The 24,386-nt window shown below is 43.4% G+C and overlaps 1 protein-coding gene across 1 annotated transcript; it reads right to left on the reverse strand.

Annotated features, from left to right (window-relative positions):
- Nucleotides 1–772: 772 nt before the first annotated feature.
- LOC123936371 (60S ribosomal protein L21-like) lies at nucleotides 773–1,327 on the reverse strand. The gene has a single exon (XM_045996960.1). It carries the CDS (start codon nucleotides 1,295–1,297, stop codon nucleotides 815–817), a length of 483 nt encoding a protein of 160 aa, XP_045852916.1. The 5' UTR covers nucleotides 1,298–1,327; the 3' UTR covers nucleotides 773–814.
- Between the last annotated feature and the right edge of the window lie 23,059 nt (nucleotides 1,328–24,386).

Genomic DNA, 24,386 nt, shown 5'->3' on the forward strand with positions numbered 1-24,386 from the left:
CTTTAGGTGTAAGGTTAGGTTGTGTATTTGAGTTTTTTCTTGTTTCTTGAGGTAAGTTTGTATTGCTGTAAACTTCCCTCTTAGAACTGCTTTTGCTGCATCCCAAGGTTTTGGACCATTGTGTTTTCATTTTCATTTGTTTTTATGTATTTTTAAAAATATTTTATTTATTTATCTGAGAGAGAGTGAGAGAGAGAACACAGAGGGAGAGAGTACAGAGGGAGAGGGAGAGGCATACTCTCCACTGAGCAGAGAGCCTGATGCAGGACTGGATCCCAGAACCCTGAGATCATGACCTGAGCCAAAGACAGATGCTTAAACTGACTGAGCCACCCTGGAAACCCTGCTATAATTTTTTAAAGATAATAAGTGACTTGGGGCAACTGGGTGGTTCAGTTGGTTAAGCATCTGCCTTCAGTTCAGGTCGTGATCCCAGGGTCCTGGCATGGAGTCCTGCATCATGTTCCCTGCTCAGCAGGGAGCCTGCTTCTCCCTCTCCCTCTGCTGCTCCCCTTGTTTATGCTCTCTCTCAAATAAATAAGTAAAATCTTTTTAAAAAATGATAATAGGGGCACCTGGGTGGATCAGTCGATTAAGTGTCTGCCTTCTGCTCAGGTCATGATCGCAGGGTTCTGGAATGAGTCCCTGATCAGCAGGGAGCAGGGAAGCTGTTTCTCCTTCTGCCTCTGCCATCCACCCACCCCCACACTGCTTGTGCTCTTTGGTTCTCTCTAACTCTCTGTCAAATAAATAGAAAAATCTTTTTTTTTTTTTTTTTTTACAGTCTTGAGGTCTTTTATTTTCTTTATATTTATCATGCCATGAATTCATAGGGAATGGGTTCCAGCAGTTCGGGCTCCTTTCCATTGCTTCTCACAAAATGTGCTTCTCTGGGTGGAGCAGGCTGACGCTTCAGTTGAACCCAAGTACCTTTCTCTTTGGCTTCCTTCTTTTTCTGATCATTTTCCTTTACACGCTTCAGGAAGCTATCTCGGCTCTTTGAATGTTTAATATGCTCAATGCGTACATTAATTCTCTTGGCAAGAATCTTGCCCTTAACTTGTTTGTTGACAACAATGCCAACAGCATGCTGAGTAACATTGTAGACTCTTCCAGTTTTGCCATGGTAACATTTGTGGGGCATTCCCTTTTGAACAGTGCCCATTCCCTTGATGTCCACAATATCACCTTTCTTGTAGATTCGCATGTACGTGGCCAAAGGAACAACTCCATGTTTTCTGAAAGGCCTAGAGAACATGTAACGGGTACCCCTCCTCCTTCCCTTTGTGTTGGTCATTTTGGCAAATTACTGGAAGATGGCGGTTCCGGCCGAAAGTAGAAAAATCTTTTTAAAAAAGATAAAGATGTCTTTGGGGAGGTAGTTAAATGGTATGCTTAAAAAGAAATTTATATTATTTAATATTTATATTTTAATATGATAATGGCTAAATATTAAAATAAGACAACATTGACAAATTGCACAATGGTTTTCTTTCCCTACAGGAATATTTCAGTGAGTTTTCTGACCAAAAAGGAATTCCTTGGGGGCAATTTTGGGAAGCTCTACATCACTACATGAGGTCACCCTCCTCAGTGGAAAGCTGAGAGATATTTTAGGGCCTTCTCTCCCACATAATTAAGGTGGGGTCCCCACAACTAATAGTTCTCATTACAGATGATGTCCCCTCACCAAGAGATGAGCACAAACTAACAGCTATTATGGTGGAAGAGGAGTAACTAGAGACAATTTATGACTGGCGGCTGGGAAGTCACAGGAAGCATGTGACAGGGGCAGCATTGTGAGAAGCTGGATGGTCTCTTCTCACAATTGGTAAAGAAGTCCCTGCTTGGGCCTAGAGAAAGAGCAGTGAAGAGGCCTATGACCTCCTGGAGCTGGCAGCTTCAGAGGAATTGCAGATGTTAAGGAAATTAAATAGCAGAGATGACATGTCAACTGATAATGTGGGTTCTGGAGTAGAAAAAAAACGGACGGGTGGGGAATGATGGGGGTGGGTCAGGAGACTCTGTGACGTCAGGGAAGGCCTCTCTGAGTGGGGGGTCACATAAGTAGTGAGGGCACCTCAGGAAGAGTTCTGAAGAATGAAAGATACAACGGGTGGTGGCTCTGAAGTGGGCATGGGGGTGTTGGGGTAAGGACTGGCTGGGAGCCATGTCTGGAGCTCAGAGGAGCAACCACAGCTGCAGCTGTAAGTGTAAAGGGTCACTGGGGAGTGAACCTGCTAGATAAGAGAAGATGTCTATGGACTGTGCAGATTCCAGCGAACAACTTCAATAGGCCTGTTTATGACCACAGCCCTCATTAGGTTTCCCTTTGTCAACAGTGCCACAAAAAGTGTCAATGGTGACCTACCTCAGTCTGTCACCACATATTGGGCCTTAAGTTGTAAAAAACCTCCTTGGGGAGGAACACCTCAGGTATGCACAGAGCCTGAGGAGAGCAACAGAATGTGGTCTGAATCTCCCAGAGACTCATGATGCAGGAAAGAAGTGCTTCACTTCTCCTTGGCCCTGGGAAGATGATGCCAACTAAAGTTTGACCTGGAGACTCAGCCCGTGGTTGGGTTTTTAACTCTGGGTTTGCCTCCAGGTCCCCTATCAGGTGACTTTAGGACAGTTAGACATCCTTCCAAGTCCTGCTTCCGAGGGTCATTTCGAGCCCAAATATGCTACAGATCCACTATTGAATTCACCTCTCGCTGCTCAAGGCTGAAGTTCTTCATTCTGCTATTTATTATCTTGCAAATGTGCTTGTTATATGTTTTTCTTTAAATATTTTACTTATTTGACAGACGGAGAGAGAAAGAACAGGAGGGAGTGGCAGAGGAAGAGGGAGAAGCTGAGCAGGGAGCCTAACACAGGGCTCAATCAATCCCAGGACCCGGGGATCATGACCTGGGCCAAAGGCAGGTGCTTAACCAACTGAGGCACCCAGGGACACCACATGTGTCCATTTTAAGTCTGTATGAGAATCATGATTTTAACTTGTTTTAACTTTTGATTTTTAACTTGTTTTGAAAATTATCCTTTAACAGGTGTCTCTGCTGATTAGAAGATCATATCTAAAGAAATGTGTTAGAGAAAAACCAAACATATTTTTAAAATGATTATCTGTGTCACAGAATTTTTAAAGTGTGGCAAGATATATATATATAATATAAAACTTGTAATTATCATAACGTAAAAATTTAATCACAAGTGTACAGGTAAATGACATTAAGTACATTCATACTACTGCACTGTTGTGCAAACATTACTGCTATCCATCTCCAGAACTTTTCCCTCACCCCAAATGGCATAACTCCCCATTATTTCCTACCCTACATTCCTGTAACCTTTGCTTTACTTTCTGTCCCTAAGAATGAGGATAATGTTAGCTATGAGTTTTTCACATATAGCCTTTAATATGTTCAGGTACTTTCCTTCTATTCCTAGTTTGTTGAATGTTGGTTTTTTAAAATTATTATAAATGGGTGTTGAATTGTGTCAAATGTCTTCTCTGCATCAACTGAGATGATTGCATGGGTCTTTTTCTTTTATTCTGTTATTGTGGTATATTGGTCACTTTTCCTATGTTAAACCATCCCTGCATTCCAAGAATAAACTCCCTTTGGTCATAGTGTATAATCTTTCTAATACATTACTGAATTTCTTTTCCTAGTATTATGTGGAGAATTTCTGCATTACTTTTCTTTTTTTTTTTTTTTAAAGATTATTTATTTATTTGATAGAGAGAGATCACAAGTAGATAGAGAGGCAGGCAGAGAGAGAGAGAGGGAAGCAGGCTCCCTGCCGAGCAGAGAGCCCGACGCAGGACTCGATCCCAGGACCCCGAGATCATGACCTGAGCCGAAGGCAGCGGCTTAACCCACTGAGCCACCCAGGCGCCCCTCTGCATTACTTTTCATAAAGAGATCTTGTTGCATAGTTTTCTTTTCTTATAATATCTTTGCCTGGCTTTGGTATCAGGCTAATGATGGCATAAGTTAAGAAGTGTTCTTTTCTCTCCAATTTTCTAGAAGGATTTCATAAGGATTTGTGTTAGTTCTTCTTTTTGGTAGAATTCCATCAGTGAAATCATCCAGTCTTTAGCTTTTTTCTGAGTTTTTTTCTTGTTTTGTTGTTGTTGTTTATACTGATTCAATCTCCTTACTTGGTATAGGTGTTTTCAGTTCTTCCATTTTTTTCATGATTCAGTCTTGGTACATTTTGTGTTTCTAAGAATTGGTCCATTTCATATAGATTTCAATTTTTAGGTACATAATTTTTATTGTAGTGATAGTAATTTTCATTTTTGTAGAATCATTAGCAATGTCACCACTCTTTTTATTTTAGAAATTTGAGTCTTCTTGTTTTCTTTGTCAGTCTTGGCTATCATTTGCAATTTTTGTGGATCTTTTCAAATCAACAAATTTTGGTTTGTTGATTTTATCTATTACTTTTTCTAGTCTCTATTTTATTTGTTCCTGCTCTGCCTTGTATTATTTCCTTTCTTCTGCTATATTTAATTTAGTTTATCTTCCTTTTAAAAAATTTTATATATTTATCAACACATTTACCATTTCTCTTTTTTTGAAAGATTTTAATTATTGAGATAGAGAGTGAGAAAGCATGAGTCAGGGGAAAAGCAGAAGGAGAGGGAGAAGCAGGCTCTCCACTGAGCAGGGAGCCTGATGTAGGGCTCTGTCCCAGGACCCTGGGATCATGACTTGAGCTAAGGGCAGATGATTAACCCACTGAGCCATTCAGATGCCTCTTTCTTCTTTTCCTAGCAGTTCCTGAAATTATAAAGATAGGTTGACTTGAGATGATTCATTTTAAAAATGTAGACACTTATAGCTATAAATTCCACTGCCCCTTGCATTGCTTTCACTGTGTATCAGAGGTTCATTTTCATTTATTTGAAATACCCTCTAATTTCCTCATGATTTCTTCTTTGACCCATTGCTTATTTAAGAATGTGTTGTTTATTTTCCACAAATTTGTTGGGTTTCCCATTTTCCTTCTGTTATTGATTTCTAAGTACATTTTCCTGTGATTGGAGAAGACTCTTTGCATGATCTCTGTTTTAATTTATTGGTTTTTAATCTGAAAACGTCTTATCACTCATTTTTAAAAAAGATTTTATTTATTTATTTGACAGACAGAGATCACAAGTAGGCAGAGAGGCAGGTAGAGAGAGAGAGAGGGAAGCAGGCTCCCTGCTGAGCAGAGAGCCCAGTGCAGGGTTCAATCCCAGGATCCTGGGATCATGGCTGGAGCCAAAGGCAGAGGCTTTAACCCACTGAGCCACCCAGGCGCCCCTATCACTCATTTTTAATAGGTTTTGCTGGATAAAGAATTCTTTTTTTTTTTTAAGATTTTATTTATTTATTTGACAGACAGAGATCTCAAGTAGGCAGAGAGGCAGGCAGAGAGAGAGGAGGAAGCAGGCTCCCTGCCTGATTCTTTTTTTTTTTTAAGATTTTATTTATTTATTTGACAGACAGAGATCTCAAGTAGGCAGAGAGGCAGGCAGAGAGAGAGGAGGAAGCAGGCTCCCTGCAGAGCGGAGAGCCTGATGCGGGACTCCATCCCGGGACCCTGGGATCATGACCTGAGCCGAAGGCAGAGGCTTTAACCCACTGAGCCACCCAGGCGCCCCTGGATAAAGAATTCTTGGCTGAGCCTTTTTTCTTTCAGCATTTTGGGTATATCAACCTACTGTCCTCTGGCCTCCAAGATTTCTGAGGAGAATTCTGCTTATAGTCTTACTGTGGATTTCTCATATGTAATGAATCCCTTCTGTTCTGCTGCTTTCAAGATTCTTTCTTTGTTTTTGCCTATTGATAATTTGACTATAATGTATCTTGGTGTAGATATCTTGGAGTTTATTCTTATAGTTCACTTATTGTCATGGGTTTATAAATTCATATCATCCATTAAATTTGGGAAATAATTGGCCATTAATTTTTCAAATAATCTCACTGCCTCCTTTTCTATCTTTTCTTCTTCTGGAACTCCCACATGGGTATATTTGCCCACTTGATTGTGTCCCAGATACTGCTGGCACTGTTCAATTTTTTGGAAAAAAAAATTATTTCAGGGGTGCTTGAGTGGCTCAGTTGGTTAAGTGTCCAACTCTTCATGTCAGCTCAGGTCAGGACCTCAGGGTGGTGGGATCAAGCCCTGTGTCAGGCTCCATGCTCAGTGGGGAGTCTGCCTGAAATCCTGTCCCTCTCTCTCTCTCCCTTTCCCCCTCACCCCTCTCACTTTCTCTCCCCCCTCTAAAATAAATACATCTTTAAAATAATTTTTTTTGCTCAATTATTTCTTTTTTTTTTTAATTTATCCTTTTTGGTATACTCTGATTCTCCTAGATCTGTGGTTTAACATCTGACATCAATTTGAGACAAATATCAGTCATTATTTCTTTAAATTTATCTTTTGTTGCCTTTTCTCATTCTTCTCTGTCTGGTATTAACTTGACACTTAGGTATTCTCTTCCATATTTTTCATTTTTGTTTCTGTTTGCTTGTGAGTTGTAAAGTTTCTATTAATATATATATATATTGCAGCTCAGATATATCACTTGGTCTTTATCCATTCTTCTATCATTGGACACTTGAATTGTTTCCAAAATTTAGCTATTGTAAATAATGTTGCTATATAAACATAGGAGTGCATGTATCTTTTTGAATGAGTGTTTTTGTATTTTTTTAAAAGATTTTTTTATGTATTTCAGAGAGAGAGCACAGGCAGCGTGGTAGTGGGGGGAGGGGAGAGAAAATCTCAAGCAGACTCCCAGTGAGAGTGGAGCATGACACAGGACTCAATCTCTTGATGTTGAGATCATCACCTGAGTCAAAACCAAGAGCCAAACACCCAACCAACTGAACCATTCAGGGGGCCCAGGTTTTTTGTTTATTTGTTTTTTGTATTTGGGGATAAATACCCTGTAGCTTAATTACTGGATCAAAACGTAGTTCTATTTTTAATTTTTTGGGGAAATTCCATACTGTTTTCCACAGTGGGTGCAACAGCTTGCATTCCCACCAACAGTGCACTGAGATTCCTTTTTCTCCACATTCTTGCCAACACTTTTTTCTTGTGATTTTTATTTTAGTCATTCAGACAGGCATGAGATGGCATCTCATTATAGTTTTGATTAGCATTTCCCTGATGATGAGAGATATTGAGCATCTTTTCATGTATCTCTTGGCCATCTAGTTGTCTTCTTTGGAGAAATGTCTGTTCATGTCTTCTGCCCATTTTATAATTGGAGTGTGTGTGTGTATTAGTTGTACATGTACATGTACAGAACATGTACAGAACTTGTATCAGTTCTTTATACTGTTTGGATACTAACCCCTTATCAGATATATCATTTGCAAATATCTTCTCCCATTGAGGTAGCCTCTTATTTTTGTTTGTTGTTTTGATGGTTTCCTTCACTGTGCAGAAGCTTGTTATTTTGATGTAGTCCTAATAGTTTATTTTTGCTTTTATTTCCCTTGCCTCAGGAGACAGATCTAGAAAAATGTTGCTACTGCTGGTGTCAAGGACATTACTGTTTGTGCTCCCCTATAGGATTTTTATGTTTTCAGGTTTCACATTTAGGTCTTTAATTCCTTTTGAGATTATTTTTGTATATGATGTAAGAAAGTCATCTAGATTCATTCTTTTCCATGTAACTGTACAGTTTTCAAAATAGCATGTGCTGAAGAGACTGCATTTTTCCCATTGCAAATTCTTTCCTCTTTTGTTGAAATTAATTGACCATATAATTGTGGGTTTATTTCTGGGATTTCTATTCTGTTTCATTGATCTATGTGTCTACTTAGTGCCAGTTAACGTACTGTTTTGATTTTTACTGTTTTATAATATAACTTGAAGTCTGGAATTATGATAACTCTACCTTTGTTTTTCTATTTCAAGATGCTTTGAGTATGTAGGGCCTTTTGTGGTTCCATACAAACTTAAGCCTATTTATTCTATTTCTTTGAAAAATGTTGTACGTATTTTGATAGGAATTGCATTAAATATGTAGATTGCTTTGGGCAGCATAGACATTTTAACATTTAACAATATTTGTTCTACCAATCCATGAGCATGGAATGTCATTCCTTTTTTGTGTCATCTTCAATTTTGTTCACCAGTGTTTCATTGTTTTCAGAGCATAGGTCTTTCACTACTTTGGTTCAGTTTATTTCTAGGTGGGATTTTGTGTGTGTGTGTGTGTGTGCAATTTTAAATGGGATATTCTTAATTTCCCTTTCTCCTGATACATTATTAGTGCATAGAAATGCAACAGATTTCAGCACATTGATTTTATATCCTGTGATTTTACTGAATTCATTTATCAGTTTTGGTATTTTTTGTGGAGTTTTTAGGGTGTTCTTTATATAGTACCATGTCATATGCAAATAGTAGAAGTTTTACCTCTTCCTTACCAATTTGGATGCTTTGTATTTATTTTGTTATTTGATTGCTGTGGTTATTGACTTCCAGTACAATGTTGAGCCAAATGATGAGAGTGGATATCTTCATTTTGTTCCTAACTTTAGTAGAAAAGCTCTTAGCTTTTCTTCATTGATTATGCTAGATGTGAGTTTTTCATATACACCCTAAATTATCTTGAGGTTTATTCCCTCTAGACCTACTTTGCTGAGGCTTTTTTTTTTTTTACCATGAATGCATGTTATACTTTGTCAATGCTTTTTCTGCATCTATTGAAGCAATCATATGGTTTTTAGGCCTTTTCTAATTTGATGTGATGTTACATATTCATTGATTTGCAGGATATCAAATACATACTTTAACCACTAATCCCTAACCCTAACAATAACCCTCTGGAAAAGTCTCTGAACTGCAGGATATCAGGCACATATGTTAACCTCAAACACCAACCTGAAAACACACACACAGACTGTGTTTCTCTTTCCTGCATTTCCCTGTGACACCCCTGTGGAGTTTCCACATCTCCCCCATCATCGTCCATCCCTTCTCGTAGCTTCTGCATGATTGATTCACTAGAGCCTGTAGCAGGTTTACAATATTGTTTAAATTCCCAATCAGGATTCCAAAATCTTTATCGTATACAAATCTGCTTCTGATGCTTGTTCTCTCTTTGAACTGCTTGCCTTGACTTTTAGTGTGCCTTGTCTCAGAGTCTCAGTGCCTGTAAGGCGGGCAGGGTTAGGGATAGAGGCGCGGAGGCAAACAGATGTCACCATGAGATTCACATTTTCCCGGTGAGGAGTCAGGCTGCCTTTATTATCTTGCCTGCCCTCTGAGGATGTTCACCGCAGACGCAGACAGAGAGCAGGAGAACCCAGCATGCCTTGCCCTCCTGGGTGCTTCTGCTTCTGAGGTCTTTGCTCCTGAGTCTCCCTTGGTCCTCGCCAGGGCTAAAACCTGCCGATGGGTCTGGCCGGCATGCCCAGATATGTTCCGCAGCGACTGGCAGGTCCTTTTGGACAGGGAGTTCTATTTGCAAACCCATATTCCAGGGAGCACCCGCGGGAAAGTCTCAGAGGCCTTTCCACCCCGAGGTCCTACTTTGTGCGCTCCCTCCGAGGCTGCACATTGTATGTGCGGTTTCCAGGAGACTCTGCACTGATGTGCATTCACAGTCCTTCTGAACACTTCACTGGAACCCATTGCTGCCATCAGAGTAAACTTTGTGACCCAGAGGAGCAACTCAGTGTGCAAAGTTAGTGGCGAACCCTAAGTGACATGTTCTAGTTCAGTCCCTGTCCTGGTCAAGGCTCGCCCTCAGGGACATCATGGCAACACCCAGCACTGTCTTTTCCTGGGAGTGGAAAAAAGCCTCTTGTCCCCATTCCTGGCTCCTCCTCATACCATGTTCTCTGACCCCCGTCACCCAAACTTTGGGTCTCTGACCCCTGGACTGGACCATTACAGCTGACCCAGAGGGCATGCAGCAGGGCTGAATCTGACCCTTGACCTCTCCATGACCCTGAGGTATCACTCTAGAGAAGGTGACTGCAGAGTCTTCTGACTCTCTCAAATCCCCCATGGGAGAGACTGTGGGGTGGGGTCAGCAGCCCCTCCCAAGGACGTCACCCTCCCCCTTCAGGGTAGTAGAGTCTGACTGTCCAAATACAACTGCTTCATCCTTGAAGGGGATCAGAAATGGGCAGAGGAGATGACAGTATTCCAAAATACCAAGTCGGCCCTGAAGAAAGAGAAGTGGAGACCAAATCATTGGCCCGAAGTGGAGATAGTCTGTTGTGTGAAAGACCACATTCCAAACAGGGAGGGTTCTAGAAGTTCTGGAATGGTAGCTCCAACTCCTCCTTTGAGGAGTGATCTGACCTTTCACAGGATCGGTCTGAGGGGCTGGTTGTAGACTGAGGGGACAAAACAGGTTGTTCACATCAGATGCAGCCGTTCTACAGAGAACATTCCCTTCATTGGCAGCTCTTGAGGTGTGGCTTGTGCCTGACTCCTTCCCTTTGTCCACCAGTCGTGCAGCCGTCAGTCGGGTCCCTAGTGTCTGAGTTCATTCCCGCTGCTGTAACAGTATCAGAGAAGGGCTGCTTCGACAACAGCAATTACTTCTAGTTCTGGAGGCTGGAAGTCCCAGATCGTGGAGCCAGCACGGTCAGCTTCGGGGGAGGCCCCCTTCCCAGGCTGCAGGTGGTGCCTTCTCCTTGCATCTCGTGACCGGGAGAGAGGGAGAGAATTTTCCTGGGGTCCCTTTCTTGAAGGCACTCATCTGTTTCATGAGGGCTTCATGCTCGTGACCCTGATGACCCCCCAAAGGTCTTACCTCCTAACAAGACCATACTGGGGGCTAGGTTTCATCATAGGATTTTGGAGGGGGGACAGTCAGTCTGTAACACCCAGCATCCTCCAAAAGCAACTAATGGGTTTTGGGTTAATATTTCAAAATACCCATCTTTCAGATATCGAAGGTGTTTCAGACCATTGCAGTTATCGTTGTTCCAGTGATCCCATATCTGGTAAGTGGAAGCACCACCTCATTGGCCCCTGGGTCCTTCCCACGTGTGCCCACAAGTAGTCCCTGTCGCTTCCTTGCTTCTGGTTATAGGAAGATGCTCCAGGATCACGACGTACACTTCCTTCCCCCAACAGAGCATGGCCACTTCTTACTGAAGGATGTCTGGTTTCTTTTGGAGGGAAGTGCTACTTGGTGTCCTCAGTGAGGGCAGTACCTATGCTCATTGGTACCGGCTTTATTCCCAGTCACTGCCAGCAGATCCAACGAGAACACAGAAATTTTTAATCAGCGTCTTTATTCCGAGATAAACTATAGATTCACACGTAGTATTATGAATGTGTTATTTACTGAGGTGCCATGTAAACTCGACTCCAGTCACACCTCGGAAACTATACTATAACAGCACAACCAGGAGAAGGGCATTCCCACTGTCAGGATCCATTTCTAGCCTTATAAGGATCCATCAGGATCTTTCAGAGCTACACCACTTACGCTGTCCCCAGGCCGTCCCGCACTTCTGAAAGCCACTGTTCTCCTTTGAGGAATGTCGTATAAATGGAATCCTATACTGAGTGATCTTTCAGATTGGCTTGTTTCACTGTGTAATTCTGTGGCGATTGGCCCAAGCTGTGTGTGAACCCCAGTGTGCTTCTCCTAGTGTCTGCACAGTGCTCCATGTCTCAGGTGTGACACGGTCTGAGTCATTCACCCCCTGGAGCACCTCTGGGACTTTGTCCCCCAGCTGCTGGGTGATACAAGCAAACCTGCTACAAACGTTGGTGTACAGGCTTCTGGGTGAACACCAGTCTTCCCTGCTGTGAGAAATGCCCAGGACTCCATGGCTGGGTTGCAGGGTAGCAGCTCTTTGAGAGTTTAAAAGAAGTGCAGAACTACTTTCCTGTGTGGCCCCGCCAACTCGCATCTATAGGAGTAGTGAAGGATCGATGCATTTCTGCATGCCTTTGTTCCCTGTGCCATTGTCAGCATTTTCTCGTTCAGCCATTTTGACAGGCGTGTGGTGAGAGTACCTGAGGAATTTAACTTTTATTATGCAATAGCTAATGGTGTGGACATCCTTCTATGTGCTTGCTCACTTCCCATCTCTGCACGCTTTCTGGTCACTTGCTGGTTTCCTTGGTTTTCCCGTGGAGACTGGGTCGGTGGGTTCCTGCAGCCCTGGAGCGCAGGTGGAGCCTCTCTAGACCAGGCGGGCTGCCCTCACCTGATGGCAGCTGACCATTAATCTGCAACCTGGAAGGCGGTGCACGAGGCCATGAAAACTTCCCAGGTAGTACCTGGTCAGTCCCCAGTACACCGTGGACATCGTCTGCAGTGGACAGGTGCTTTCCAGAACTCTCCAGCGTCCACTGCGTAGAGTCCGGTGCCGGAGGATCTCCACCCAGCTTCCTTTGCCTCCTTGATGGCTCCTGTGGAAAACCCGACAGCAGGTGCGCAGTGCTGGAAAGCACCTGCGGCCACCCAGCCGCATTGTCATTGGCCAAGGTCCCTCCCAGCATCTTCTGCGCCCTGTAGGGCACCTGTGGCACCTGCCCAGTCTACCGCTTCCTGGAGGATGTCTGCAGAAGTGCCGCCCAGAGTACGGATTCCTGGACAGCGCCCTCCGCGGCCCCGCCCTGCGTCCGTGGCTTCCCAGACTGCGCCTGAGGCCACTTCCCCCTACGACGAAGTCTTAGAGGAGAATGCAGCATCCACTGCGTCCTGGATGGCGCCTGTGGAATCCCTGCCTGACCTCTACAATATCCTGGAAGGTGCCTGCGGATGCTCCGCTCAGCGTGTGAGGCGTCCTGGAGGGCGCCTGTGGCCTCTAGCCCCTCGACGACGTCCCAGCCTCTCAGGCGTACCGGACGGTGCCTGCTAAGGACCCTCCCTCGACAAAGGCGCTGGAGGAATCCTCACCCCTGGGAGCTAGGCATGCTGGAAGGCCCTCGGAGCGTCTGGACGGCCCTGTAAGGCGCTTGTGGAAGCCCCGCCCATCGTCACCTGCGTCTTGAATGGCACCTGCATCCCAGACGACGTCCTTGATGGCCGCAGTCAGTGTTTGTGGCCTGTTGGACAACGACTTCTGCCTGCCCCTGGATGAGGTCCTTGGAGGCCCCGCCCAGAATCCACCGCTTCCTCGACCACGCCTCAGGAAGTCCCGCCCCACGGGCCCCCTCGCCCCTCCCCTTTCCCCTCATCCTGGTTGGCGGCCGAGGAAGCCCTCCCACATGACGACGTCCTTTTAGAAGGGTCCCCCCCCACCACCTTTTCCCTCATCCTGGTTGGCGGCCGAGGAAGCCCTCCCACATGACAACGTCCTTTTAGAAGGGTTCCCCCCCCCCCACCATCTTTTCCCTCATCCTGGTTGGCGGCTGAGGCAGCCCTGCCACAGGGCGACCTCCTTTTGTCTGGGGCGGTGCCTGAGGAATTCCTATCCAGGTTCCATTGCCTCTTGGAGGGAGGTCAGGCCCAGCGTCTATGGCGTCCGGGAGGGCGTTTGTGGAGGCCCCGCCCCACGACGACGTTCTTGGAGGAGGTCTGCGGAGCGTCTACAGGTTCTTGACCGCGTTTGTGGAGGCCCCGCCCCACGACGACGTGTTTATAGGAGCCCTCGCCCAGTCTTCGAGTCCTGGACGGCGTCTGTGGAGGCGAGGTTCGCGTTTCTGCGCGGTCCTGCACCGCAGCGCTGGAGTATTCCCACCCATGCCGCCGGCCCTCCCGAACCCCCGCTCTCGCGGGCCCGTTAGTGCGGGTCCCGTCGGGTTTGGATGTGTGGCGAGTCTGGAGCTGCCCGTCCGCGGTTGGGTGTTCCCGCGGGCGCGCAGCCGGCCCTGAAGCCCGTCTGAGTTTGTTTCGGGGTGCGCCGCTGGCGTCCCCCGCGCACTGTTGGCCTGCCCCGCGGTCCCGACGAGTGTCTAGTAGGAGCCTCTCCGCAAGTTTCGCTCCTTCGGTGGACAGCGGCGTGGTACTCGGAGTTCTTTGAACGCGCCGAGCGTTGGTGCTGGGACGGCCTCGGGCTGCAGACTTGGAAACGTGTCGGCAGCGCCCATGGGGAGGAGAGTCGTGGAGCCCCGCGCTGCCGTCACGTCTGTGAATGCGGCGCTTCTCGCGACCGGCGGCGCTGGCGAACGTGGGGAGCGTCGTCCTGTCGCTGCCTGCGGAGGCGCCTCCCTGGGACGCGCCGGGAACTGGAGGAAAGACGTGCATCCGTTCCGGGAGGGTTGGCGTCGTCGCACCCGCGCACCAGGTGTGTCTTTGCGTTTCTTTTGATGCTGGTTGATGTCATTCACCTGCGTTCCGTAGTTCTCAGGATCCAAGTCCTTTGAGTGTTTTATGAGACGGAGAGCTCACATTCCAGGTTTTGAAAAATTATAAATGATACCGTATGTGGAACGAACATGTTCGTGAGCTGTTCACTGCTAGTCTGTAGCAGTGCGTGTTTTGTTTTTTTTTTTTTTTAAGATTTTATGTATTTGAGAAAGTGCGTGTAGGAGCGGTGGGAGGCGGAGAGGGAGAAGCAGGCTCCCCAGTGAGCGGGGAGCCTGGGAGCTGAACGTGATCCCAGGACCCCAGGATCATAACTTGAGGTGAAGGCAGACGCTTCACCGACTGAGCCACCATGCACCCCATATTTTTTCCTTTTTATGTCAATCTTGTATCATGCGACTTTGCAGAACTCTATTTGCATCTAAGGGTTTGGCGTTGTTGTTGCTTTGGGTGTTTTTGTTTTGTTTTGGATTGTTTGGTAGGTTCTTGTTTTTTTTTCCTAAATAGTCAATCACACCGTCTGCAAATAAGAATAGTTTGATTTTTTTTTTTCGTTCATTTCATGTGTTTGTATTTCCTTTTCTTAGTTGATTTTATTGGCCATGTTGAAGTCCGGTGGTGAGAGCAGACATTCATACCTTATTCCATTTCCCCGAGGGAAAAGCATTCTGTCTCACCTAGTAGGTGAATTAGGCCTTCTTACGGATGAATTTTACCAAGTCTAGAAAGTTCCTTCTACTCTTATGTTGCTGAGGGGGTGTGGTTTGTCGTGAATGGGTATTGAGTTTTGTTAAATGAATTGCCTGCATGGATGAATGCACTCATGTGCTCTTCTTAGGCGGTTTCTTAGGAAGTGGTGAAGTACGTTGAATTTCACTTAGGAAACAAGTCTCGCAACCGGGAACAAACTCCATCTGTTCATGCCGTGTAATCCTTTTTATTTATTGGTGGATTGTGTTTACTCAGATTTTGTGGAGGATGTTTGAGTCTGTATTAGGTCTGTTGGCCTGCAGAATTTTTGAGGTACCGTCTTTGTCAAGTTTTAGTATTTCAAGGTTATGTTAGCTTCAAGTACTTTGAGAAGTGGTTTTTTTGTTGTTGTTTTGGGAAAAGTATATATACGTTGGCATTGATTATTTTTAAAAAGTTTTTTTTTAAGATCTTGAGAGAGGGAGAGCACGGGTGAGCCAGAACATCAGTGGAAGGGGGGGTTGGGCGGGGCTGAAAAGCAGAGGGGGAGGGAGAGGGAGATTGAGAATCTCTTAAGTAGACTCTGCTTTGAGCAGGGAGCCTGACCCGGGACTCCATGCCACAACCCTGAGATCAGACCTGAGCAGAAACCAAGAATCAGACACTAGACCGACTGAGCCACTCAGGTGCCCCTGATTATTCTTTAAACTTTTGGTGCAGTTTTCAAGTGAGACCATTAGAGAGTGAGGGCCTTTTTTTGAATTTTCAAAGTTAGGGAATAAATTTGCATAATAGTTGTTGAGCTATTTATTTTTTTTTTATTATCCTTCCCTCCCTCTCCTGTAACCCAAGGCAGCCACTCTCTCCGTAGTTTTGCCTTTTCTGGGATGTTGTACAGTTGGAATCATAGGATATGGAGCCTTCTCAGATGGGCTTCTTTAATTTTGTAATATGCATTTAAGATCACTCCATGTCTTGTCATGGCTTGATATTCCCCCCTTTAAAAAAAAATTATTTACTTGTTTTAGTTTCATAGGTAGAGTTTAGTGATTGGTTAGTTGCATATAACACAGAGTGCTCATTGCATCATGTGCCCTCCTTAATGCCCATCGCCCAGTTACCCCAACCCCTCACCTATATCTGCTCCAGCAACCCTCAGTTTGTTTTTCATAGTTGAGGTTTTTATGGATTGTGTCCCTCTCTGATTTCATCTTATTTTTCCTTCCCTTTCCCTATGTTCATCCATTTTGTTTCTTAAATTCCCCATATGAATGAAATATATATTTGTTTTTCTCTGACTTGCTTCATTTAGCATAATACTTTCTAGTTCCATCCATGTTCTTGCAAAGGCAAGTATTTTATTCTTATTGTTGGCTGTGTAATATTAGCTTTCATGTTTATATACCACATCTTTATCCATTCATTTGTGGATGGACATCTGGATTCTTTCCATGTTTTGGCTCTTGTGGATATTTGTGTTATAAACATTGGGGTGCTTTTGCCCCTTGGAACACACTTGTATCCTTTGGATAAATACTTAGTAGTACCCTTGCTGGGTCATAGGGTAGTCTTATCAGATAAAAGGCAAGTATCCAAAATCTATAAGGAAACTCAACCCCCAAAAAACAAATAATCTAGTAAAAAATGGTCAGAAGACATAAATAGATTTTTCTCCAAAGGACACATAGAAACAGCCAACAGACACGTGAAAAACTGCTCAACATCACTTGGCATCAGGGAAATACAAATCAAAACCAACAGTGAGATATCACCTCACACCAGTCACAATGCCTAAAACTAGCTACTCAGGAAACAACAGATGTTGGCAGGGATGTGGAGAAAGGGAAACTCTCTTACATTCTTGGTGGAAATGCAAACTGGTACAGCCACTCTGGAAAACAGTATGGAGGATTCTCAAAAAGTTAAAAATAGAGCTACTTTTTTTTTTTTTTTTGGAGATTTTATTTATTTGAGAGAGAGCATGTGAAAAAGAATGGGGCGGGTGGGGGCTGTAAGGGCCTATTTAGCCAGAGCAGCTCCATCCTGACCCTGTCCCCTGCCCCACTTCAGGGAACTTACTTAAAAACAAGTCCTGGAAACCAGTCCCAGGTAACAAAGCCCAAATACAAGTGTGGGTCAGGCCAGGTGGAGGTATTCAATCAGTGGGGGCGCATACTGTCTCCTAACGACCAAGGAGTATGGGCCCCGCCCTTTGGGTGCCTTTTGGGCGCCCATTCTGACCAAGGTGATAGGCTGGTTCAGATATCTACTATAGGGTAAATTGTAATTCAGTTGGTCACTTATGTGTGACCTAGCAGGACTGTGCAGCTTTTTCTGTGTTACAGTCTCATTCACCACCTGTGCGTGGCCAGGCCCAACCACATGGCCTTTGCCCTTAAAAGCTAGTTTGTAAGGCAGAGGGTCGTCGCCTCTTTGCAAGAGACAGCCCTGGCCGGTCAGTTTGATTCTCGATGCTTGGCGCAAAATAAAGCTTTGCTTGACCTTCACTTTGTATCAGTCTCGTTCCTTTGACCATGGACCCAACAGGGGGTACAGAGGAAGAGAGAGAAGCAGACTTGAGCAGGGAGCCTGTCAGGGAACCTGATCGCAGGATCCCGAAATTATGACCTGAGCCAAAGGTAGACGCTTAACTGATGGACCCATCCAGGTGCCCTCCCTCTTTTTTTGGGAGGGGGCCACTGAATTACATGCCATTGTATGGATTTGTCAGCTTGTTTATTCATTCATTTACTGACTGATGCTTTGGATGGTTCTTGGCGGTAAAGCTGCTGTAGACACCTGGGTGCAGGTTTTTGTATGGACTTAAGTTTTGGAGTTGTGTGTGACTACCAAGAAGTGTGACTGCGGGGTTGTATGATTAAGAGTACATTTAATTTGATAAGAAAATGCCATATTGCCTTCCCTTGAGGTTGTAGTGTTGTGGATTGATACCAGCAGTGAATGAGAGTTTGTTACTCTCCATCCTGTCAGCAGTTTGTACGATCAGTGTTTTGTATTTTTGCGGTTGCATAGGTAGGTAGACGCGTGGTAGTAGTTATTGTTGATTCAGTTTGCAATTCCCTAAAGACAGGTAAAACTGATCATATTTTATATGCTTATTTGTTATTTGTATGTCTTTTTAGGTGAGATGTGTGTTCGGATTTTATAAGATTACGTTTTTGGTTTTTTTTTTATTGTGGGTGATCACATAAGCTGAGATCTACTCTGTCAGAAAATTTTTGAAGTGTATAGTGCAGTATTAGTTAACTGTAAGCAAAAATGATGTACAGCAGAGTTCTTGAACTTCATGTTGTGTAACCAAAACTTTCTACCTGTTGACAGCAACTCTTCATTTTCCCCTCCCAGCCCCTGCCAAACAATATTCTACCTTCTACTTCTAGGAGTTTGACTAATTGAGATCGCCTCATGCAAGTGGAATCATGCAGTAGTTCTCCTTTTGTGACTTAGTTTGAGCATAATGTCCCTCAGGCTCATCTCTTGTTGAAAATGCCATGATTTCTTCCCTTTCAAGGCTGAGTAATATTCCATTGTGTGTAAATGCCACATTCTTTTTATCCATTCATCTGCCAGCAGACTTTTAGATTATCTCCCCATCTTGCCTGTTGTGAGTAATACTACAAATGAATGCAAGAGAGCAGATGTTTCTTTGAGATCCTGATTTCAATTCTTGGATAATTACTTTGACTTGGGACTGCTGGATCATATGGTAATTGTGATTTTAATTTGGGGAGACCGCCATACTGTTTTTTTTTATTTTCCATACTGTTTTTTTCCCAACATTCACTTTTTTGTTATTTTTTAGAAGATTTTATTTTTGTGAGAGAGAGGGAGAGAATGAGTGGTGGGGCAGGGCAGATCGGGAGAGAGAGAGAGAGAAGCAGACTCCCTGTTTAGCTGATATGGGGCTCTATCCAAGGACCTGGGAATCACTATCTGAGCTGAAGGCAGCCATCCAACCAACTGAGGCACCTGGGCACCCTCTGTTTTTTGTTGTTTTTCTTTTTACTTTTCTTTTCTTTTTATTCATTTATTTATTTTTTAAAGATTTTATTTATTTATTTGACAGACAGAGATCACAAGTAGGCAGAGAGGAAGGCAGAGAGAGAAGGAAGCATGTTCCCTGCTGAGCAGAGAGCCTGATATGGGGCTCGATCCCAGGACTCTGGGATCATGACCTGAGCCGAAGGCAGAGGCTTTAACCCACTGAGCCACCCAGGCACCTCATTTTTATTTATTTTTTTAAAGATTTTGTTTATTTGATGAGGGGGGTGGGGGGATGTGTGCGAGCATGCACAAACAAGGGGAATAGCAGGGAGGAGGAGAAGCAGGCTCCCCGCTGAGCAAGGACCTCTGCTATGTGGGGCTCAATCTCATGACCATGGGATCATGACCTGAGGTGAAGGCAGATGCTTAACCGACTGATCCACACAGGCACCTTTATTGAATTATTTAAATTCAATTAGCCAACGTATAATACATCATTTGTTTCAGATGTAGAGTTCAGTAATTAGTTGCGTATAATACCCAGTGCTCATCACATCACGTGCCCTCCGTATTGCCTGTCACCCAATTACTCCATCCCCCTACCCACCTTTCCGCCAGCAACCCTGTTTGTTTCCTATAATTAAGAGTCTCTTATGGTTTTTCTCCCTCTCTTTTGACTTCCCGTAGTTTTCCCTCCCTTCCCCCATGATCCATACTCTTTTCCGTGGTGGATGCACCTGTCTCCACAACAGTGCACAAAGATTCCAATTTCCTCACATCCTCATCAACACTGGTTATTATTTTTTATAATGGCCATTCTACATTGTGGGAGATGATACCTCATTGTGATTTTCATTTGCATTTTCCTGATGATCAGAGATACTGAGCATCTTTTCATGTATGTGTTGCGTATTTGTTTGTCTTTTTTGGAAACATGTCCATTCATGGTCTTTGGCCATTTTTAAATTGGGTGGGTTTTTTTGTTTGTTTTGGGGTGTGTGTGTGTGTGCGTGTGTGTGTTTGCAGTTCAGTTGTCTGCGTTTATATGTTTTTAAGGTTTTAATCCCTTATCAGATACCTGGTTCCTGGTTCAAAAATGTTTTTCCCACTCCATAGGTTGCCAGTACTCTCTGTTGGTTGTTTCCTCTGCTTTGTAGTTTGATGTAGTCCCACTTACCATTTTTGTTTTTGTTGTGTGCTTTTTGTGTCGTATCCAAGAAATCATTGCCAAGACCACTGTCATGCAGCTTTTCACCTATATTCCCATCCAAAAGATGTATGGTTTCAGGTCTTTTGTTTATAACCTCAGTTCATTTTTAGTTGATTTCTGTGTGTGGCATCAGAGAGGGTTCCTTTCTCATTCTTTCCCATTTAAAGATCAGGTTTTCCCAGCATCCATTTATTTTATTTTATTTTTTTATTATTTTTTTTTAAGATTTTATTTATTTATTTGACAGAGAGAGATCACAAGTAGGCAGAGAGGCAAGCAGAGAGAGTGAGAGGGAAGCAGGCTCCCTGCCGAGCAGAGAGCCCGATGCGGGACTCGATCCCAGGACCCTGAGATCATGACCTGAGCCGAAGGCAGCGGCTTAATCCACTGAGCCACCCAGGCGCCCCCAGCATCCATTTATTGAACAGATCTTCCTTTTCCCAATTGTGTGTTGGTGCCATCCTTGTTGAAGATGAGCTGACTGTAAATGTTTTGGTTTATTTCTGAGCTGTTGTGATCCATTGCTCTAGGTGTCTGTTTTTACACCAGTACCATACTGTTTTAATTACTGTAAGTTTATGGTAATTTTTAAAATTAAAAAAGTGTGAGGCCTTTAGCTTTGTTTTTCTTTGTCAATATAGTTTGGGATCTTCAGGGTCCTGTGTAGTTCTGTATGATTTTCAGGGTTGTTTTTCTCTATTTCTGTACAAGTGCCATTGGGATTTTTTTTTTTTTAAAGATTTTATTTATTTATTTGACAGACAGAGATCACAAGTAGGTGGAGAGGCAGGCAGAGAGAGGAAGGGAAGCAGGCTCCCTGCTGAGCAGAGAGCCTGATGCGGGGCTGGATCCCAGGACCCTGGGATCATGACCTGAGCCGAAGGCAGCGGCTTAATCCACTGAGCCACCCAGGCGCCCCGCCATTGGGATTTTGATAGGGACTGCATAGACTCTCTGGACTGCTTTGGATAGTTTTGACATTTTAATAATAGTAAGTCTCTGATCCATGAACTTTGGCTATCTTTCCACTTATGTGTCTTATCTGATCTCTTTCACGACCGTTTTGTACTTTTCAGTGGACAGGTCTTTCTCCCCCTTGGTTAAGTTTACAACTAAGTATTTAATTTTATTGGATGCTCTTGCAAATGGCATTATTTTCTGAATTGCTTTTTGGGATAGTTTATTGACAGTGTGTAGAAACCAGACTGATTTTATTTTTATCTCCTGCTTCTTTGCTGACATTGCTTATTAGTTCAGATTGTTGCTGGTGCTGTTACTGGTGCTTTTTCTGGCCTCATTAGGGTGTTTTATTTAAAAGGTGCTCATTGTCAATGCAGAAAAGTTTTTGTCTCCTTCTCAATGTGAATATTGTATAGCTGTTTCATATGTTATTTTTCTGGCTAGTGTTTGGAGTCCTATGTTGAAAATAAGCGGTGGAAATGAGTGTCCTTGCCTTACTCCTGATGAGAGAAAAAGTTTTCAGTTTTTCACAAGTGAGTGTGATGTTTAATGTGGGATTTTCACCCATAAACTTTCTTATGTTGAGGTAATTTCTTACTGTTCTTTGTTCAGAATTTGTATCATCATATATGCTGAAATTTGCCAAAGCTTTTCTTCACCTGTCAAGATGATCATATGAATTTTTATCCTTCATTCTGTAAATGGCCAGTGGTCACGTTGATTGCTCTTCATATGTTGAACTGTCTTCACACCCCAGGGACAAATCCCACATGACCCTGGTGTATGATCGTTTAATGTGCTGTTGAATTCTGTTTGCTAGTATTTTGTTCAGGATTTTCCATCTGTGTCCATCTAGGATATCAGCCTGTAGATTTCTTTGTGGTGTTTTTGGTTTTGGTATCAAGGTAATGCTGACATCATAAAATGAGTCTGGAAGTGCGCTCACCTTCAGTTTTCTTTGGAAGAGTTAGAGAAGGATTGGTGTTAATTCTTTCTTAAGTGGTAGGTAAGATTCACAAGGGAAGCCATTGGGAGCTTGCTTTCCCCTATTTAGAGGTATTTGATACGGGATTCAGTCTTCCTGTTAGTTATAGATCTGGTCAAATTTGTATTTCTTCATTATTCCACTTGGGTATATTTTACATTTTTTTTGGAACTTATCTATTTTATCTAGGTTACCCATGTAATTTTTGTAATGGTCTCTTGTGATCCTTTATATTTGTGTGTCATCGGTTTTAATATCTAGTTGTACATTTCTTTTTTTTTTTAAAAGATTTTATTTATTTATTTGACAGACAGAGATCACAGGTAGATAGAGAGGCAGGCAGAGAGAGAGAAAGGGAAGCAGGCTCCCTGCTGAGCAGAGAGCCCGATGCGGGACTCGATCCCAGGACCTGAGATCATGACCTGAGCCGAAGGCAGCAGCTTAACCCACTGAGCCACCCAGGCGCCCCTAGTTGTACATTTCTGATTTTATTTAAATCTTGTCTTTTTTTTCTTATTTGGAATAGCTAAAGGTTTATCACTTGTGATAATCTGGGGTGCCTGGGTGGCTCAGTTGGTTAAGTGTCTGCCTTTGGCTCAAATCATGATCCCAGGGTCCTGCTCCCTCTGCTCCTCCCCCGGGCCTTGTTCTTCCTTGTGTGAGCTCTCTCTCTCTCACAAAAATAAATCCTTTATTTTATTTTATTTTTTAAAATATTTTATTTATTTGACAGAGAGAAATCACAACTAGGCAGAGAGGCAGGCAGAGAGAGAGAGGAGGAAGCAGGCTCCCAGCAGAGCAGAGAGCCCGATGTAGGGCTCGATCCCAGGACCCTGGGATCATGACCTAAGCCGAAGGCAGAGGCTTTAACCCACTGGGCCACCCAGGCGCCCCTCCTTTTTTTATTTTAAAGATTTTTATTTACTTATTTGACAGATCACAAGTAGTCAGAGAGGCAGGCAGAGAGAAGGGGGAAGGAGACTCCCTGCTGAGCAGAGGGCCTGATGTGGGGCTCGATCCCAGGACCCTGAGATCATGACCTGGGCCAAAGGCAGAGGCTTAACCCGCTGAGCCACGCAGGTGCCCCATCTTTTTTAAAAATTAGAGTGGGGGGCACCTGGGTGGCTCAGTGGGTTAAGCCGCTGCCTTCGGCTCAGGTCATGATCCCAGGGTCCTGGGATCGAGCCCCACATCGGGCTCTCTGCTCAGCGGGAAGCCTGTTTCCTCCTCTCTCTCTCTCTCTGCCTGCTTGTGATCTCTATCTGTCAAATAAATAAATAAAATCTTTAAAAAAAAAAATTAGAGGGGAAAAAAGAGACTATTCTTTCTTGAGGTTGATCTGGTTGTTTACAGTCTTTTGTAGTTCCATACAAATTTTAAGATTGTTCTATTTTTGTGGACAGTGCCATTGGAATTTTGATAGGGATTACGTGGAATCTGTAGATTACTTTGGTAGTGGGGACATTTAATAAATGTTAATTCTTCCAGTCCATGAGCTCATGATATCTTTCCATTTATTTGTTTTATTCAGTTCCTTTCACTGATGTCTTACAATTTGCCAGATACAAGTCTGTTCTCTCCTTGGTAAAATTTATTCTTATGTATTTTATTCTTTCTGATGCAGTCATAAATGGGATCACTTTCTTGGTCTTTTTCTTTGATAGTTCATTATTAGTGTATAAAAATGCAGTAGATTTTTGTATATCGACTTTGCTGCAATTTTGAATTCCTTTCTTCATTGTAGCAGTTTTTTAGTGGTATTGTTAGGGTTTTCTATGTATGATATCATATAATTTGGAAATACAGTTTGCCACTTTCTTTTTTATTTGTATGCCTCATTTCTTTTTCTTGTCTAACTTCTCTGACTAGAACTTCTAGTACTATATTAAATAAAAGTGTCAAGATTGGGCATCCTTGTCTTGTTCCTCATCTTGCAGAAAAAACTCCACTTCTTTGTTGGGTTGTCATTCAGTGACTTTGTTTTTGAGTTAAGTTCTCTCTGTACCCACTTTGTTGACTTTTTTTTTTTTTTAAATCAAATGGTTGTTGAATTTTGTTAGATTCTTTTTCTGCATTTATTGAGAAGATCACCTGGTATAATGTGGTTAATGTTAATGTGGTTTATGTTGTTGATGTGGTGTATCACATTGATATTTTTTGGATGTTAAATCTTACTTGCATCCCTAAAATAAATCCTTCTTAATCAGGTGTTATGGTCCCTTTAACATATTGTTGAATCAGTTTACCAATACTTTGTTGAGGATTTTGGCATCGATCTTCTT

This window comes from Meles meles, unplaced genomic scaffold, assembly GCF_922984935.1.
Source record: "Meles meles unplaced genomic scaffold, mMelMel3.1 paternal haplotype, whole genome shotgun sequence".
NCBI lineage: Eukaryota > Metazoa > Chordata > Mammalia > Carnivora > Mustelidae > Meles > Meles meles.